An 18,266-nucleotide genomic window follows, 5' to 3' on the forward strand; every position below is an offset into this window, starting at 1 on the left:
AATTCATCATTTTATTATTTCATTCTAAAAGTGTAAAATAAAACCATTATAAAACCAATAAAAAACATGAATTGCTATCATTCTAAAAATAAATACCTATAAAAGTAACAACTTACCTTTTGTGGGAACGCATGGTGAAAATTCACAAAACACGAAGATTGAATTTGATATTTTTGGTTTTATGACATTTATTTTAATTTTATTTATTTATTTATTTATTTATTCAAATGCTTTATAAATATAAATTTATAAATAATAAATTTATAAAGAATAGAAACATTCGATCACGAAATTATGTGGGTTCGAGTCCCGCCTCGTGATCGAATTTTTTCTATTCTTTATAAATTTATAAAACACGAAGATTAAAAATGTAACCAATGAACACAATCAATATTAGATTAATTGTAATGGTGTCTAGTTTGACTTAAAATAATAAACATCTACCCTCACTTTTAAAAATGTAGTATATTCACACGAAATATAAGCGCACCTTATAGGGAAGGGAAGATATGGGTTAAAGAGTTAAATAAATAACATGATTATATTTAAATTATTAATTTTCAACAGTTGTTCAGTAGTGATAACATGTAAATTGATTTGATTTTTACGAAATCTCATAGATGGCGCTGTTTCAAATTTGTCTTTATTATACTACTAAATTCATTAAACTGTTTCTCTGCCCAAATTACGTAAATGACATAGTTTTTATTTTGTAAAGCTAGATAATAGCATGGCTTACTCGAAACCAACATTTAAACATGAGTCTTTAGATTGTACGCTGTCGTAGTACACGGAATATGTAAGAAAAATAAAGGTTCACAGCTCCTCCCGCGAAGGTGATATCATGATAATATGTTTAAACTATCCTCACCCGACCTCTTAGGAATATTCATGCAAAATTTGAAGTAAATCTATGCAGTACTTTCTGAGATTAGCCCGGAAATACATACAGACAAACAGACAAACAGACAAACCGACAAACAGACAAAAATTCTAAAAACTATATTTTTGGCTTCTATATCGATTATAGATCATGGATCAAGTATTCTTTTAAAAAAATATTCAATGTACAGTTTTGACTTTCCTACGATTATGTATTATACTACTAAATTCATTAAACTGTTTCTCTGCCCAAATTACGTAAATGACATAGTTTTTATTTTGTAAAGCTAGATAATAGCATGGCTTACTCGAAACCAACATTTAAACATGAGTCTTTAGATTGTACGCTGTCGTAGTACACGGAATATGTAAGAAAAATAAAGGTTCACAGCTCCTCCCGCGAAGGTGATATCATGATAATATGTTTAAACTATCCTCACCCGACCTCTTAGGAATATTCATGCAAAATTTGAAGTAAATCTATGCAGTACTTTCTGAGATTAGCCCGGAAATACATACAGACAAACAGACAAACAGACAAACCGACAAACAGACAAAAATTCTAAAAACTATATTTTTGGCTTCTATATCGATTATAGATCATGGATCAAGTATTCTTTTAAAAAAATATTCAATGTACAGTTTTGACTTTCCTACGATTTTATTATATGTACTAGCTGTGCCCGCGACTTCGTCCGCGTGGAATAGTGACTGCATAGTAGGTAGTTACTACTTAACTTTTATTGAATAAACACGTACTACCATAAATAATTAAACGAACTGTTAGTAAAATTTATTACTAAACTGAGCTAAAAAATAAAAATAAATTCCTTCCTTGTATGGATGTTTTTGACAATATATATAACCGTTTCTACGAAAACTCTATTTTTTCATTCGTTGATCTCAAAAATAAAAATTCCAATCACCAGAACGACAGGAAATTTTAATAATTTATTTTTAATTGTGTTTTGCACAATTTTGTTAAATTACGACTGGATGAAAATTTTGTTCGTGGTCGTCGTCGTCGTTGGTAAGGTGAACAAATCCTTATCAAAACATTATACGCTTAAGACAATAATTAGTATCGATAGCGGATTCTATTCCTTTGCGTTTTGACGTTTGTCTCAGCGCTCAGATCTTTCCTGTCTCACGCCGTAGTAACTAAACCGTTTAGACCGTGCAATAAAAATTAAATAAAAAAAAACTCAACGCAACGAAGAAAAGTGCATAGAAAAAGGAAAAAATGTTGTGTGGTTTTATGAAACCACGGTAAAAGTGAAACTTAGGCACAAAATTATCGTATTTGTACGATAATGACTCCGAACACTGCTTTATACCTACTCGGCAGCCGACCGTCACGCGACATGCGCTACACAGACCAAAAAGTTTGAGACGATGTAATAAAAGTTTCACTAATTTTACAAACTTCCCGAAGATCTTTAAAAATAAATACCATTTTAAATATTTATAAAAATAAAAAAACAAAGTCATCGGGGCTGCCATACCATCATTATCATATCATATACAATTATATTTTTTTTATAATGGTACTTAATTTTAAAGATCGTCGGGAAGTTTGTAAAATTATTATTTATTCCTTTTCCTTCGTTGCGTTGGGTTTTTCTTTTTAATTTTTAAATTTTTAACTTCGGTTTCTTATTTTCATGTGATATTTTCAAGTGAGCGAGACCTACCTCTACCTCCATATTACATTCCTACATCATATTGATATCTATAAGTTTGTTGCTCCTTGACATCTTTTAAGTTGGGCCGTAACCGTGCACAAATTGTAATGGATCACAGTGGCAAAAGAAGTGGTATCTTTAGGAAAAAAAATTGCCAAGAGCCAGGCCTATGTGGCTTTGAGTAGAGTTCAAAATTTCCAGGGTGTGGCTATCCTCTCGCTACCATATCCCCCTCTTCTTTCACAGACTTTTAACCCTTCTCTTTCCACACCTAGTAAATGGCAGAACCGATTTTGATGTAAACCATATTATCTAATTATACCTATATGTACACGTCATATCCTGTCGTTTGATGCTCCATTTGGTTTATTTATCTAACCACTGTCACCCCTAAATGTAATAAACGGATGAACCGATTTCGATAAAACACGTTGCTCTTTTATATTTTGATATGCCGCTTGAGTATATTATTTGACCACATTCGATTATTGTTCATTCCCACTTTCACCGCTGTAATCTAATAAATGGATAAACCGAATTGGATAAAAATATAACTAATATTTTTTCCCACATTCCCACTTTTACCTCTATATACCTAGGTATAATAAATGGATGAACCGATTTTGATACACTTTATCTAAGAACCAGCGTCGGAAAATATGCTGCCTAACACGCATCTAATTCGTATTACCTGTTAGCGAGCTACGGTGGCACAAACAGACAAACATAGCGGTCAAACACTTATCACCCATCTTTTTGATGGTTAAAAATGGTTAAAAGGGGTTAAAAATATAATACGACATAATTTAAAGGACATTTTATATATAAAATTTACCTAGAAGAAAGCATAATTCTAATTTGACCCCTTCCCCCCCTACTACCTCAGCTTACCCCCCCACCCTTGGGGACTTTCGATATGATCACCTGGACATTTATAAGTAATAATTACTGTAGCGTATAACAGATAACTTACGTTTTATCGTACACTGTATAGTGTACAATAGAATGCCTTTGCAAATGTTCGCCGTGAATACTTAAATGGTCATAACTTTTTTATTTACAAACCGATTAACATGAAATAAACACTTAATGTTAAATGAAGATTACCACAATATATTAGTGAAAACCGCATCTAAATCGGATAAGCCGTTTCTGAGATTAGCGTGCACAAACATACAGACAAACAGACAAAAAAAATTATAACTACAGTTTTGGGTTTGAGATCGATTTAATAATAACCCCTGCTATTTTTTTTACATATTTTCATTGTACAGACATCACTTTTCTAGAATTTTATTATAATATGTATTGAATATTGATTGACCACGCGCAAGGTTACTAATTTCCACTACATCCTCACGCAAATCGTCAATTTTTATGAACATTGAATCTGTAAATAAAAAAAAATCAAAAGATAAGTGTACCTAATTTTAATAAAAAGCTACTAACAAATAAAGTTTTATCAAGAACTAAAGTGACCTTCTTTGGGCGTATAATATAGTCTTGTAAAAGTTATACATGATAAAAATAAAATTTCATCATTTTCTTATTTTGTCATAACTTTAACTAATTAAAAACATGAGTCTAACTATATAATTATAATAAACAATAAATATAAAAGCTACAACTTACCTTTTGTTGGAACGCAAGAAGGCGAAAATTAAAAAAAAGCCGAAGATTTTTAAAAATGTAACCAATGAACACAATCACTGTTATCTACTATTACCCAAAGAGAATACAAATACTACGTCTATTACCTATATAACTGTAACTAACTCAGAGGAATGAACCGTAACTAACATCAAATAATAAACATCTACCCTCACTTATAAAAATTTAGTATATTCACATGAAATATAAGCGCACCTGAAATTTACTCTGGGAAGATATGAATTATTTATTTAACTTAAAAAAAAAAAGAACTCACCAACATCATAATATTTAAATTATGAATTTCCAAGGAGCGTTAATATTATGTAAATTGATTTAATTTTAATGAAATCTCATAGATGGCGCTGTTTTAAATTTGTCTTTATACTACTAAGATTCATTATACTGTTTCTCTGCCAAAATTACTTAAATGATGTAGTTTTTATAGTGTAAAGGTAGACAATAGCATGGCTTACTCAAAAACAACATTTAAACATGAGTCTTTATATTGTACGCTGTCGTAGTACACGGAATACGTAAGAAAAATAAAGGTTCACAGCTCCTCCCCCGAAGGTGATAGCATGATAATATGTATATAACAGCCTGACCCGACCTGTTAGTAATATTCATGCAAAATTTGAAGTAAATCCGTGCAGTACTTTCTGAGATTAGCCTGGACAAACATACAGACAAACAGACAAACAGACAAACCGACAAACAGACAAACAGACAAACAGACAAAAATTCTAAAAACTATGTTTTTGGCTTCTATATCGATTATAGATCATGGATTATGTATTCTTTTAAAAAAATATTCAATGTACAGTTTTGACTTTCCTACGATTTTATTATATGTATAGATAGATGTATCACTACATAGTATAAAACAAAGTCGCTTTCCCTGTCCCTATGTCCCTATGTCCCTATGTCCCTTTGTACGCTTAAATCTTTGAAACTACGCAACGGATTTTGATGCGGTTTTTTTTAATAGATAGAGTGATTCAAGAGGAAGGTTTATATGTATAATAAGATCCATTAAGTAGTGGAGAAGTACTGTTATTTTTGAGGTTTCTAATGTGATGTCGTAAAAAATTACATTTATTCCGCTTACATTGCAAACGCAGGCTGAACCCTACGAGTTTTATCAAAATAATGTACTAAGTATTATACACATTGAAAAGGTCTACAGAAAAGTCCGCGATGGTATATGTCTATCTCTTATGGATAACCCACAATAACTTTTTTTTGTCATTTACTTTTTACGACAAATAATTGCTAATTTTCGAAGCGATTTTAACTAATACAGCATTAATCCTTAACCAATTAAATACCATGGATACATTGTTCATTTAATATAGATCTATATGGCCCGTTACACCGTATGATTTAAGTGAATATTTTCGAAGATATTACAGATTTAAAAATTGCAGGACGTAGCGTTTGCGGCCGCCCGGCTATGTATTTTATACCCGTGCGATGCCGGAGGCCGGAGCGGGCCGCTATATTTTTATACGGTCTATACAACGTTCACAATTTTTCTGTAGTGTATTTAGTATCAGCATTGCACCCGTGCGAAGCCGGGGCGGGTCGCTAGTAGATAGATATAGAAGATAATGGCAATATATTGGATCTTTATACATTAAATAGATGAATTTTACCAATAAATGTGAATAAATCGTTATTTATTACGTTTTTGCTACTGTATTTTTTTACGTTTTTGTATAAAAATGGAAAAAATGGAAATAAACATTCGCGTATGCAAGTTGCAATGCGGTGCAAGTTATGCAAGAACATTATGCAGGCGGAGCCTCATTAGCCTTTTACAATGAAAACGAATGCAACTCCTCTCTGCTTATCTATATCACAGCTTTATTATCTTATGATAATAAAACGATATAAAATTCTACAAAAGTTACAAACCTTAACTTATCGAAAGCATATTATATAATAATATTATGATCTAAGTTAATATAAATTAAGTATCTTGTCATTAGCAAAATTTATTGTCATTCGGTTTATCTCTATAAGCTAATCATCTATTATATCTAGTTATATTATATGGTAAGCTAATTAAGCAACTTTTATGACACACGCGTTAGCATCCAGTTTTAAAATTTCACTCCGCGCGCTAGGAAATTCTAGTTTGACATTGCCGCGGTGCGACGGACGTCCACAACTAATTAAAATTCTACGTGAATGAATAACTGCACTGCACAACTTGCACTTTGTGGTAAATTATACTAATAAATACAGCAACATTTTTATTAAATAGTTACCTTGCTTGTGGTTATTCTTGTTCCTTATTTTATATTTGTAATTTGCATTCGACTTTCTTCCTTTTTAAGTCAGCCGCGATTAGGGCGAGTCCATCAAAATCCATTAATTACCCTCAAATACGTACTTTCTGTACTGTACGTACTTTGACCCATCCGGCGTCAGCTGTTGAACAAATGTGGCTTAAAGTCACGGTCCGAGGTAAGGTGTTGGTAATCGGAACGGCATATCGCCCTCCCTGGATGGATACTGATATATTCTTTGGTGCTTTGGCAGACTCGTTGGGCTCTCTTTTATGGAGTGATCATATTGTTTTATTGGGTGACTTTAATATTAATTTGCTAAATAGGAATCATCCCAATTCTAATAAATTTAACAACTTTCTAAGTGTGCATAGTTTAAAGCAACTCGTAGCTGAGCCTACTCACTTTACTTCTAACTCCGAAACTCTCATCGATGTTATTTGTGCAAATACTTCTATCTCGCAAATAAAAGTGGATTATATAGTTACTCTCAGCAGCCATGCTTTTATATCTTGTGTTTTAAATATAAAGAAAGATAAGCCTAAACTGCGGAAATTTATGTGCAGACCACTAAAAGATATAGATACAGATGCTTTTAAAAATTCTTTAAACAATATTAACTGGGACAATATAATAGGTATGAGTGACGTTAATGACATGGTGACCACTTTAACACATTATATGATATCATTATTCGACTTTTACGCACCTATGAAAACGCAAATTATCAAAGATAGACAATACCCGTGGATAACGTATAACATGAAGCTAATTATGAAACGCCGCAACGAAGCGCATATAAGAGCTCGCAAGACTAAACTTGATTCACATAAGGAGTATTATAAAGAGTTAAAAAAATACGTTGAAACTGCTCTAGAGTCCGAAAAGAGCGCGTACTTTAATACCTTTATAAATTCCAATATTAAAAGACCTCGAGAGATGTGGAAGAACATTAAAAGTCAAGTTCAGCTAACGTCAAGAAAAGATGGCTTACTATCACCTCATTTAAGCGATCCTGATAAGATAAACGCGCACTTCCTTAATATTCCCGGGATTAATCAACTATCTTTATCTACTCTTTCATTCTACGAGTTTCACCGTTACAGTGATAGCACTTTTGAACTGCGGACTGTCAATGAGACAACGGTACTGAAGGCGATTAACGAATTAAAATCCCAGGCGGTTGGTATTGACGGCATCTCCCTTGACATGCTTCTCCTTACAATTTCAAAAACATTGCCCATACTAACACACATCGTTAATACATCGATCCGTACACACATCTTTCCTGATCTATGGCGCCATGCCATAGTATGCCCAATCCCAAAGAAAGAAAACCCGGATGATTTCAAAGATCTACGCCCCATCAGTATACTTCCCTGCATGTCCAAAATCCTAGAAAAAATTGTGCACAACCAGCTCATGGAGTTCTTGGAGTCAAATAACATCCTTCCTGACCGACAGTCTGGTTTCCGAAAACACAGAAGCACTTCAACTGCATTGATGGACGTTGTTGATGACATTTTGGGAGCACAAGATAGAGGAATGGCTACGGTTCTTTTGCTTCTCGATTACACTCGCGCATTTGATACTATAAATACCGATTTATTGCTGTCAAAACTAGCATACTATGGATTAAGTACAAATGCTGTGAAATGGTTTAACAGTTACCTTAGTGGTAGAACTCAAAAGGTTTCGGTCGCAAAGGAAGATGGCAGTAAACGCTTTTCGGACTGCAAAAGTATATCGAGGGGTGTTCCCCAGGGATCAATATTGGGACCTCTATTATTTATCCTGTACAGTGCCGATGTAGTATCACGCATAAAACATTGCAATTACCAGATGTACGCTGACGATATGCAACTGTACATATCTTGCTATCCTAATGAGACACAAAATGCCATAAACCAAATTAATTCTGATTTAAATAGTGTATTTACATGGTCCGTAGGTAATTCTTTATTTTTAAATTTATCGAAAACCAAATTTATGCTTCTAGGAAGCCCTAAGATGGTAAAAGCGATTGAGCAATTTGATCCCAAAATAGTAGTTGATAATAATTTAATCGAGCGTGTACACGAGGCAAGGAATTTAGGCTTATTATTTGACGAGAATTTGAGATTCGAAAAACATATTAATAATACCATTTCTAATTCTTTTTATAGGTTAAAAATTTTGTATAAAATAAGAAAATATATAAATTTAAATTTACGTATCCGTCTATGTGATTCTCTTGTATTGTCGAAATTTAACTTTTCGGATACTGTATATGGCCCTAGACTGCTTAGCCGTACTAGAACAGCAATACAACGCGTCCAGAATGCCTGTGCACGATATTGCTGGAACGTTCCACCTAGAAGCCACATCAGTCCCTATCTTAAAGACGCCAATATTTTAAATATGGATGGACGTAGGAAATTGCATTTTGCTACTTTGGTATTTGGTTTAATGCACAAAAAAATACCATTATATCTATATAAAAAATTAGCTTGGTTAGGTCAACGAAGCGACCTAAAATACAAAACTAGATTTGCCAGCATAAAGCTATCAATACCCATGCACTACACTGCATCATTTAGAGGCGGTTTCACATACAGCGCCACTAAGTGCTGGAACAACCTTCCACCACCCCTGTCTGAAGTAAAAAGTATTACAAACTTTCGATTTAAATATAAAAAACATTTATTAAATACGCTGTACCAGCCTTAGTGCCGTTGGTGTGTCCCGCTGTATGTGTATGGGTATCCCTATTCTCTTCGTATATAATATCATACTTCTTAATGTAGTTATTTATTATTCTTAATTTATTATTTTTTTCTATACATATATTTTTATTACACATATATTTCTAATATTATATAAGTAGTAAGTACAAATATTTAATAAATATAATATATCACACTTATCACTATTTCATCGTATATAGTTATATATTATCTATTAATATTATCTTTTTAAAAAAAAAAAAAAAAAAAAAAGCTGTAACTCCAACCGTCGCAACCGATAGGGGCTCCTGAAAATCAGTGCTGTTAGTGTTCCTATGGGGGCACTACAGCTTATAGCTGAGTAGTCCCTTTTGATGATGGACATTACCACACAGTTCTTTGTTGTTGTTTTTAGTTATATTTTTTTTTTAAGTTTAGTTATAAGGTTTTTTATATTATTTTATTTGTTATGTCTGTAAGTTTTATTAGTTGTAGTTTGTAGCTGTTTTAAGTCTGTAAGTTTTATTAGTTTTTAAGTTTTATTGGTTTTTTGCTTTCTTTTTTAAATATGTTTGTTTTTTGTATCTGTGTGGTGTGTTTTGTTGTCAATAAATGTTTTTATTATTATTATTATTAAATATTAACGAGCTGTTCGAGGTTGAAAGTTGGTAGGTGTGCCTAAATTAGAAAGTGCGTAATAAGTTGGAAAATCTTTAAAGGTTTCGTTAATTTCACAGACGCAGCAGGGAAGTCCAAAATGCGGGGGTGGTACCGCTGCAAGCGGAACGCCGGGTAATGCCACAAGCGTGGGCGGGAGCGGGACACGGGCAACTGAAATCAAACCAGTCGAGTGTAATCTTTGTCATCGAAAATTTAAAAATATTCCCGCTCTCAACGGACATATGCGACTGCACGGTGGTTATTTTAAAAAGGTATGTCAATTTCGCTCCGCCATTTATATACATTCAAATTTCTTAAGAATATATCTCTTTACTATTGTACAGGATTCGGACAATAAGAAGTTAGATAAAAAAGAATCTACTGGACCTCCGCTACAAACAGCATCGGTATCTGTAAGAGCGCTTATAGAAGAAAAGATCATCAGTCGTCGAGGAGCTACAACTACTCAACCAACAGGTTACCTATTAATCTTTTCATAATATGTATCATCATTGTATATGTATTTATATGTATTTATCATTGTTTATTAAAGTTTTAATAAGAAAATGAATAATTACAGGTGTAACAATAGATACGTCATCGCGTTCGGGCTTTGCAACACCAGCGCCACCACCATTATCAAACATTCGTGCATCATCAACATCTCCAGCCTCACCAGTCACGACTTCGGTACATTTTGTATCGCCAAAAGTCCCGCCAGTTGTTAGTTTTGCTAGCAATGCTACATCCAATCTTAATTCAGTTCATAGAGATTCTACTCTTATTGAACTTTTGAAGAAAGGAAACAGTAAGGTATGCAATAAAGGAAAAAATGTGTGGTTAAGTCCGTAATAAATTAAAAATTAATCATTATTATATTTCAGGTTGTAAAGCGATCTGCGTCAGATCCAGGACAGTCTTCGCCACAACAAGATTTCACTTTTCGACCCGAATTATTCGGAGTTTCATTTAATTCAGATGATGGATACTTTTCACCCGCTCTTAATGAAGATACCTTCCAATTCGCTACGACCGCTGATCAATTAGAGGAACTAGCATCGCTAGAAGATTACGCGACCGTAGCGGCCTCAATCCATGAGCGATCACCAGTCACGTTCCCGTCCAATCGCCGTTTGGCTGCAGTACTAAATTCTCCTCTACCAGAATCATTAGCCGATTTTGGAGCATGCCACGGCGGGCCTGCAATAACATCGCCTGGAATTCCAGGATATACAGACAATTCTCCGAGCCTTTCTTATGGTGATTCGCCTGGTTTAGCTTACACTGCCGCATCCCCGAGTGGAGGTTACTCAACGCATCCGACACCGTCCCCTAGTTTAGCTTACCCCACACCTCCCGCATCGCAAGATGCTCAATCACCGGCACATTCTGTCCCAAGAGCTTCATCACCACTTACAGCTGCATTTTTTACTGCAACAATGTCTAGTCAAGAAGAGGTAACCGCATATTTTCATTGGATATAATAAAATTCATATTTTCTGACATAGTTTAGTTTGGAGGCAAAATAACACTTTTATTTTATTTTAGGTTGAAGAAGCTCTAGAAGAAGTTTTGCCGGAGGAGTGTCGATCGTTAGATGCGTATACACTCCAACCTTCACCGACAGCTCGGCGAATGATGCTTAATTCTGAAGATCCTCTCCTATCGAGCAGTCCGCGAGATTTTCCTCATCAGAGATCAACACGACGTCATAACCGTTCAGTGACACCGATGTCTACATCACTTCAGCAATGGCAGTCCGACTCTCTTCAAGTGCGTGATATTACTCAACTTATGGAATTTACCTGTTTTCTTATATGTTGAGCGGGTGAAATGTATTTTTTTTTCTATGAAGGTATGCGTGGAAGGCCGAGATCCAGTACCAGCGGTGTTCCTAAGTCCGAACAGTATACCGGCCTCACCGCAGCGGCGAAAAAGGAAAGCGTCTCCAGCTGGCCCGTACCGCTCTCGCATGCGTCGAGTGACGAGCCACTACACACCGCAACCAATTCTGCAACCTGATAGAGATGCTCCTGGGCTTTATGCAGATTTACTTAACGGTATGTTAATTTAAGATATTCTACTTTTTGTGTAGAACTGAACTTTAAAAATTTATCTTGTGTGCCGTTTCAGGGTTGTCCAATTCAGAGGTTGACGTGTTAGCTCAATTTGAAGATAATCAGAAGCCACAGATAAATATTGGGCCGGAACATCAAGCTGATATACCAGAGTTGTGCAACGATCGTATTGATCTCCATCGAGTACCTGAACAGTTACTTTGGGATCCAGGCATCAATGATGCGTTAGATGATAACGAAGGTATTAACAATAATTTTAATATGTATAAGTAAACCTTTGTTTTACATATTTTACAGTTATTTTATACATATGAGGTTTAAAACTGCTTCATGATTATTTTGCACATTCTGCGTTTTTGCCGTAGTAAATACGAAACATTTTTTTATATTGCACTTAATTATTAAAATTACCTGATAAATTGAAGTTGACCACAAGCTATATAATATGCAATCTAGCTATGTGCTTAACTTTTCGTACAACACATAATACCTATCGTGTTATTTGCGTGAAATCGTTGACTCGTGATCGTGTTAAGCAATACGCAAGTTCATAGACTTGGCGATATATGCAGGATTACAAGTTCATTACACATTATAATATGCTTTTCAGTCAATTATTGAACTTTACCGTACACCCGTTATACGATCCATAATATTAAAATTTACTGAACTGTATATTAATTTCATACATAATTATCAATAAAAATAATACAAAAACAAATACAAAAATCTTTATTGTTACTAAAACATTCCAAAAATAATGCAATGCACTAATCTCCACACTAGGATGCCGTGTGTTGTGGAGAATAGTTTCCAGCTTTCATTTATTTGTACAATTTAAACAGAAGTAAATAATTAACAATAACGTACAAATTTACTTTATGTATTTATTTTTATAGAATTTCTAACAAAGGATACAGTGCATGTTTATTACATTTTATTAAATGATCTACTGCACCTTTAATTACAGGAAATTACAGCGTTCAATGTTCATTACACTTGCATATTATTAAATTAAAATTCGTCATTTTATTAAAAATATTAGGTGCATAAAAATAATAATTAAAGAGCCATTAATATAATGTTTATATTATAAACCGGACAAGTATTGCTATTATTGTAGGAGAGCCCGTGGGAGATCGTCCTTCACCGATCTGATAACCAGATGAGACGTATTTTTTATTAACAAATATGCCTATAATTGCTTGCCTATTGAAAGGTGGTCATGGCTATTTTTTTTTGACGGGACAACGTCTTATGACGGGCTCTTAGACCATTACAAATTTAAATTTAAATCATTGAATTTAAATGGAGAATGTTCACTAATTTTGATTATTAGCAATCCATATTCTCTGTCAAAAATAAATAATACTAGTGAAAAAATTACTTCGATACGTCAATTAGTTTTCGATTTAGAAGTAAAACAAGTTGTAAACGCCCGGTGATGGTGTGACGTCACACCACAACACGCTCAATCTGGCTCACTCAGTCCGCTAGCGATCGCGCGCCCGTGCCGTCGAAATTATAATTAAATACTTTTAAAAATGTCCAATCTAAATACCAGAAAATCATGTGTTGTTCCTAAATGTAAAAATACAACTACCAATTCGAAGGATAAGTTGTTTTTTATAGTTGCAAAGGACGTAAACAAAAAATGGTCGAGAGATGCAAAACCTTTGGTGTCAGAATTTTCCGTGTTCTTACATAGTACTACATATTATAATATTTTGAGAACATTGCAGCTGTTTTGCGTTATCCTTTGTTTTCTATACAAGTTTTAATCTATACTAGATTGTGCTTCTGCTCTGCTCGTATGGGCTAAGTATAGGTAGATTTTTTCTTGTTTTAAGTTGAGAATGATATGGAGAACTATACTAAAATATAAGTTGGTCGGGGGAAGAATTAAACAAAAACAGGGTATAGTTCCACACAAATTCAAAATATGTCAACAGGAAAATGAAGATAAACCTCAGAGATCAGCAGTGCAAAAACGCAATCGTATAGAATATTTTGAGAAACTATTAAATAAAGATGAAACTTTGGCATGACTGTTATTTTATTAAACGAATAATAATTAGTAATTACTATTATTGGACTATTAACGAAATTCGCGGATGAAAACCCATCAAAATACTGCGCAAGCTATAACACCTACTACAGCGCTGCCGACTTGATACTTGATCCATTGAAATGTTACATTTTTTAGGCCTGACCTTGAGTTTTTTAGAGGACGCAATTTTATTTTTTTGATGTGTAGGGGGGGTCAGTGTGAAGCTAAAACCAAGTTTGTGGGGTCGCCACCCTTGTCCCATGGCCGCCATCTTGAAAATAGCGGTTGAAATGGTTTTAACGATATATCTCTTAAACTATTTATCTGATAATAAAACAATGTTAACATTATTTGTTGCAAATTAAATTCTCTACAACTTTGATTCAGTAACTTTTTGTCGTAGAACTATAAATAAAAAAGTTATAAGCGAAAATGTTCAGAAATGAGAGCTATTTATATTTTTCAATAAAACTTCTTTTTATCATTTTACGAATAAATGATATAAGACTATTTTTGTAGATTGTTTTTCGAGGAACAACTTTTATATACAACATTTTTTAATTACGTCAATAGCTAAGGTTTTACAGCGCTCAGAAGTGAGTACTATTTTTCAGTAGTAACTATACATAATAAATTGGCTATTGGCTCTTTTCCCAGACCCCACAACAATGGAAGCACACTGCAGAACATTTCAGCCCTGCTTTTCGACGTAAAAACAAACACACTTCCAGACTCTACCTCCTGGGTTGTGGGGAAAAGATTCAATAATTAATTATTAATAATATTGTAAAATTAATTATTAAAAATATTATTATAACAAAAATAAAATAATTACTGGTGACAAATTATTATTAGTACACACATAATATATCGTATTCTGTATAGTAAAGAGTACTTAAAATAGTACTCACTTCGGATGGCTGTAAAACCTTAGCTATTTACTTAATGAAAAAATGTTGTAAATAAAAGTTGTTCTACGAAAAACAATCTACAAAAATGGTCTGATATAATTTCTTCGTAAACTTATAAAAAAAAGTTTTATTGAAAAATATAAACATCTCTAATTTCTGAACATTTTCGCTTATAACTTTTTTGTTTATAGTTCTACGACAAAAAGTTACTGAACCTAAGTTGTAGAGAATTTAATTTGCAACGAATAATGTTAACATTGTTTTATTATCAGATAAATAGTTTAAGTGATATATCGTAAAAACCATTTCAACCGCTATTTTCAAGATGGCGGCCGTGGGACAAGGGTGGCGACCCCACAAACTTGGTGATAGCTTCACACTGACCCCCCCTACACATCAAAAAAATAAAATTGTGTCCTCTAAAAAATGTGACCCCAAATGTAACTTTTCAATGGACCAACTAAGCGCGGCCGCGCGGCGCGTTGTGACGTGACGTCACAAGCGGTCACGTGACTATTAGCGGGACTCGATATTTTTCGAAACTTTGAATGCGTATAAAATCAAAACTACTTGGTATTTTTGACTACGACAAAAACTAGTGTATTTGTATACATACAGGCTTTACTGAGACACAATTTCAAGGGATTTGGCATACCTAGTAACATTCTTCATTGTATTTATATTGGTGTAGTGCGCATGTTCATGGAGCTGGCGATGTGCGCGGCGATGCCGGTGGGCGGGCACAGCCGCGAGAGCGCGCTGCAGGCGCTGGGCGAGTGCGGCGGCGACGTGCGCGCGGCCACGCTGCGGCTCATGGCGCGCCCCGCGCCCGCGCCCGGCGCGCACGACCCGCGCTGGGCGCCCGCCGAGCTCGAGGCCTTCCTCGCCGGCCTCGCGCTCTACGACAAGGACTTCTACCGCATCGCGAGCCTGGTCAGTGCCGTCTCTTTCCGTATGTTCTAGCTCCCTCTAGCACTACGGGAAGGACTTCTACCGCATAGCCTGGTCAGTGCTGTCTCTTTCCGTATGTTCTAGCTAGCTCGAAGCCGAAGAGGACTTCTACTGGGTCGAACCTGTTTTGTGCTCTCTACTCCTCTCTTTCGACCCTTACAAAACCCAGTACAGAATAATCTGCAATACAGAATTTAATACAAAAATGTATTCTGCAATCAATACTCTCTGACTCTCTGTATTAAACAATATTTAAATATTTGGTTCTTTACAATGGAAATCTTAACTTCGATGTATATTTATTGTTGACTGTTTTAATAACGTAGTAGATGTAATAAGTATAGCCGTTTATTTTGATATTTCATTCCACAGATAAGAACCAAAGACTCGAAACAATGCGTGCAATTCTACTACTTCTGGAAGAAAGTAACGAAAGACTACAAAACTTTGTACTTGCGGAGCTGGAGTGACTCGCAACCGACACAAGTAAGCAGTAATACCAACGCAGGACTGCATTTTGTCTTCAGGCTGGCTGATTGAATTCCGCACGAAATGATTTAATACTAAACTATTGTAACCTCGACTTATCCAGGGTTCGTTAGGCCAGTCGCTGGCGCCAGTACTCGCCTCGTCGCCTTCCTTCGACGGAGAGGAGTTCCCTTGCAAGATCTGCGGAAAGTAAGTGCTTCAGGACGCGCCATCTAGCTATCATAACGCGACATCGATCCGCTACCCACTTATGTAATTGTAATAATCGTCTATGGCCATATTAATTATAAACTTAGATTTTTTACGAACGCGATACGTATAGTGTAGGCCTCGCCTAATTTGCATGGATCGAAACACTAATTCATTGTCGAGATAATACAAATAGTTTACGTGCGGTGTATTTACATTATTGGATATTTCGCAAGATTTTACAAAGCGACGGATGTTATGTTTTGATTAATTGAATAGGTACACTTATAGCTGTAGACATATTTAGGTAAAAAAATGGGTTTTAATGTTATCGGTGTTGATTGCATGTTGAAATAAATTTTATGCTTTATAATCAATAAACATACAGCTTATTGTTTATAATGCTGATGCAGTAAAGTGTAAATCTATTTGACATAGAACGATTCTTTGGGAACCGGCCGACAACATTGTGAATTTGTTGGTTTAGAACACGGAAGAACAAAATATAAAATAAGCAGCGTTACATAATAAACTCGATATACTTTTTTACTCCGATGATGATTAATAATTAAGTCCCAGGGACCACACTATGTCGAATAGTCTCAAATGTTGTAAATAGAATTAAAGCGTAGATTTAAAAGTCCATCACATTTTCAAAATAACGGTTGTCTATATTTATTCTAATAACTGCACATTATAGACCGGGAGATACTGACACAAAATTTCGAGTCATTTGTAACAAGGATGGCGGTTCTACAGGGGTCTTAGTACGCAATGACAAAAAGAAAAATGATGGTGTGAACGCTGGTACCGGTGGCTTAGTCGCGTGGGCGTTTGTCGAACTCGTCGGAAAAATAGCGAAAGTCAAACGATTTGTAACACAAAAATTTTGGAATTTACCGATAGCCCATAAAAAAGTAGTAGGCGGTAGTGTCATGCCATACTTTTCCGGTGTAACTTACAGCCCGCCATACCGACGCGAATGTGTTGATTTAAATAAAACAATCATTCAACCATTTGTACCAGGCTAACTTTTGCACAGGTAACTATCGTCGTGCAGCCATTTACGAAAATCGCCATGCCATACTTTTCGGACGATTCCAAATGGTCGCCATACCGCCGAAAATCTGCAAAAAATTTTTATTTCGCCAAACTTTTTGTACCAGTATTGCATTTGGATTTTTGGAGAGTATTTGATAAAATGTGACCATTATTATATTTACCATACTTCTAGTAGGGGGAAAAAGTGCTGTCATACTTGAAAACTTAATTTATTATTAATTTATATAAGTGAAGATTTCCAACACTTAGATCTTTGAAATTTTGTATTTATATTTGTTGATCCTCAAACTTAAAGGAAAAATAAGTGCCATACTGTTACAAATCGTTTGACTTTCGCTATTTTCCGACGAGTTCGACTAACGCCCACGCGACTAAGCCGCCGGTACCAGCGTTCACGCCATCGTTTTTCTTTTTGTCATTGCGTACTAAGACCCCTGTAGAACCGCCATCCTATTACAAATGACTCGAAATTTTGTGTCAGTATCTCCCGGTCTATTAGGTTAGAGATCGAAATCGATCGATCAAAAATTGTTTCATGATAAATAATAAAGGTTAGGTCATAAATACTTTACTAACGCTTACCGCTTTGTGCTTTCATTTATTTTCTCTATTTCTTGTTGCTTTTCATCGTTCTGTTGCTATTTCTAAAGTTTATCC

The 18,266-nt window shown here is 34.8% G+C and overlaps 1 protein-coding gene across 1 annotated transcript in view; it reads left to right on the forward strand.

The window, feature by feature from the left end:
- The window catches only part of LOC149480571 (uncharacterized), a 91,066-nt gene that overhangs the window by 68,459 nt on the left and 4,341 nt on the right, over positions 1 to 18,266 (forward strand). Inside the window, exons 10-20 of the mRNA XM_089706856.1 lie at positions 7,081 to 8,068; positions 9,957 to 10,151; positions 10,224 to 10,356; positions 10,460 to 10,692; positions 10,764 to 11,336; positions 11,428 to 11,652; positions 11,735 to 11,939; positions 12,013 to 12,198; positions 15,610 to 15,851; positions 16,242 to 16,355; positions 16,462 to 16,547. Of these exons, the coding sequence (XP_089562982.1) occupies positions 7,081 to 8,068; positions 9,957 to 10,151; positions 10,224 to 10,356; positions 10,460 to 10,692; positions 10,764 to 11,336; positions 11,428 to 11,652; positions 11,735 to 11,939; positions 12,013 to 12,198; positions 15,610 to 15,851; positions 16,242 to 16,355; positions 16,462 to 16,547 (3,180 nt within the window). The remainder of the gene's footprint in view (positions 1 to 7,080; positions 8,069 to 9,956; positions 10,152 to 10,223; positions 10,357 to 10,459; positions 10,693 to 10,763; positions 11,337 to 11,427; positions 11,653 to 11,734; positions 11,940 to 12,012; positions 12,199 to 15,609; positions 15,852 to 16,241; positions 16,356 to 16,461; positions 16,548 to 18,266) is intronic.

This window comes from Colias philodice, chromosome 18, assembly GCF_061535455.1.
Source record: "Colias philodice isolate Cphi_HAF_F1 chromosome 18, ilColPhil1 Martin Lab GWU primary, whole genome shotgun sequence".
In the NCBI taxonomy this organism is placed as follows: Eukaryota; Metazoa; Arthropoda; class Insecta; order Lepidoptera; family Pieridae; genus Colias; species Colias philodice.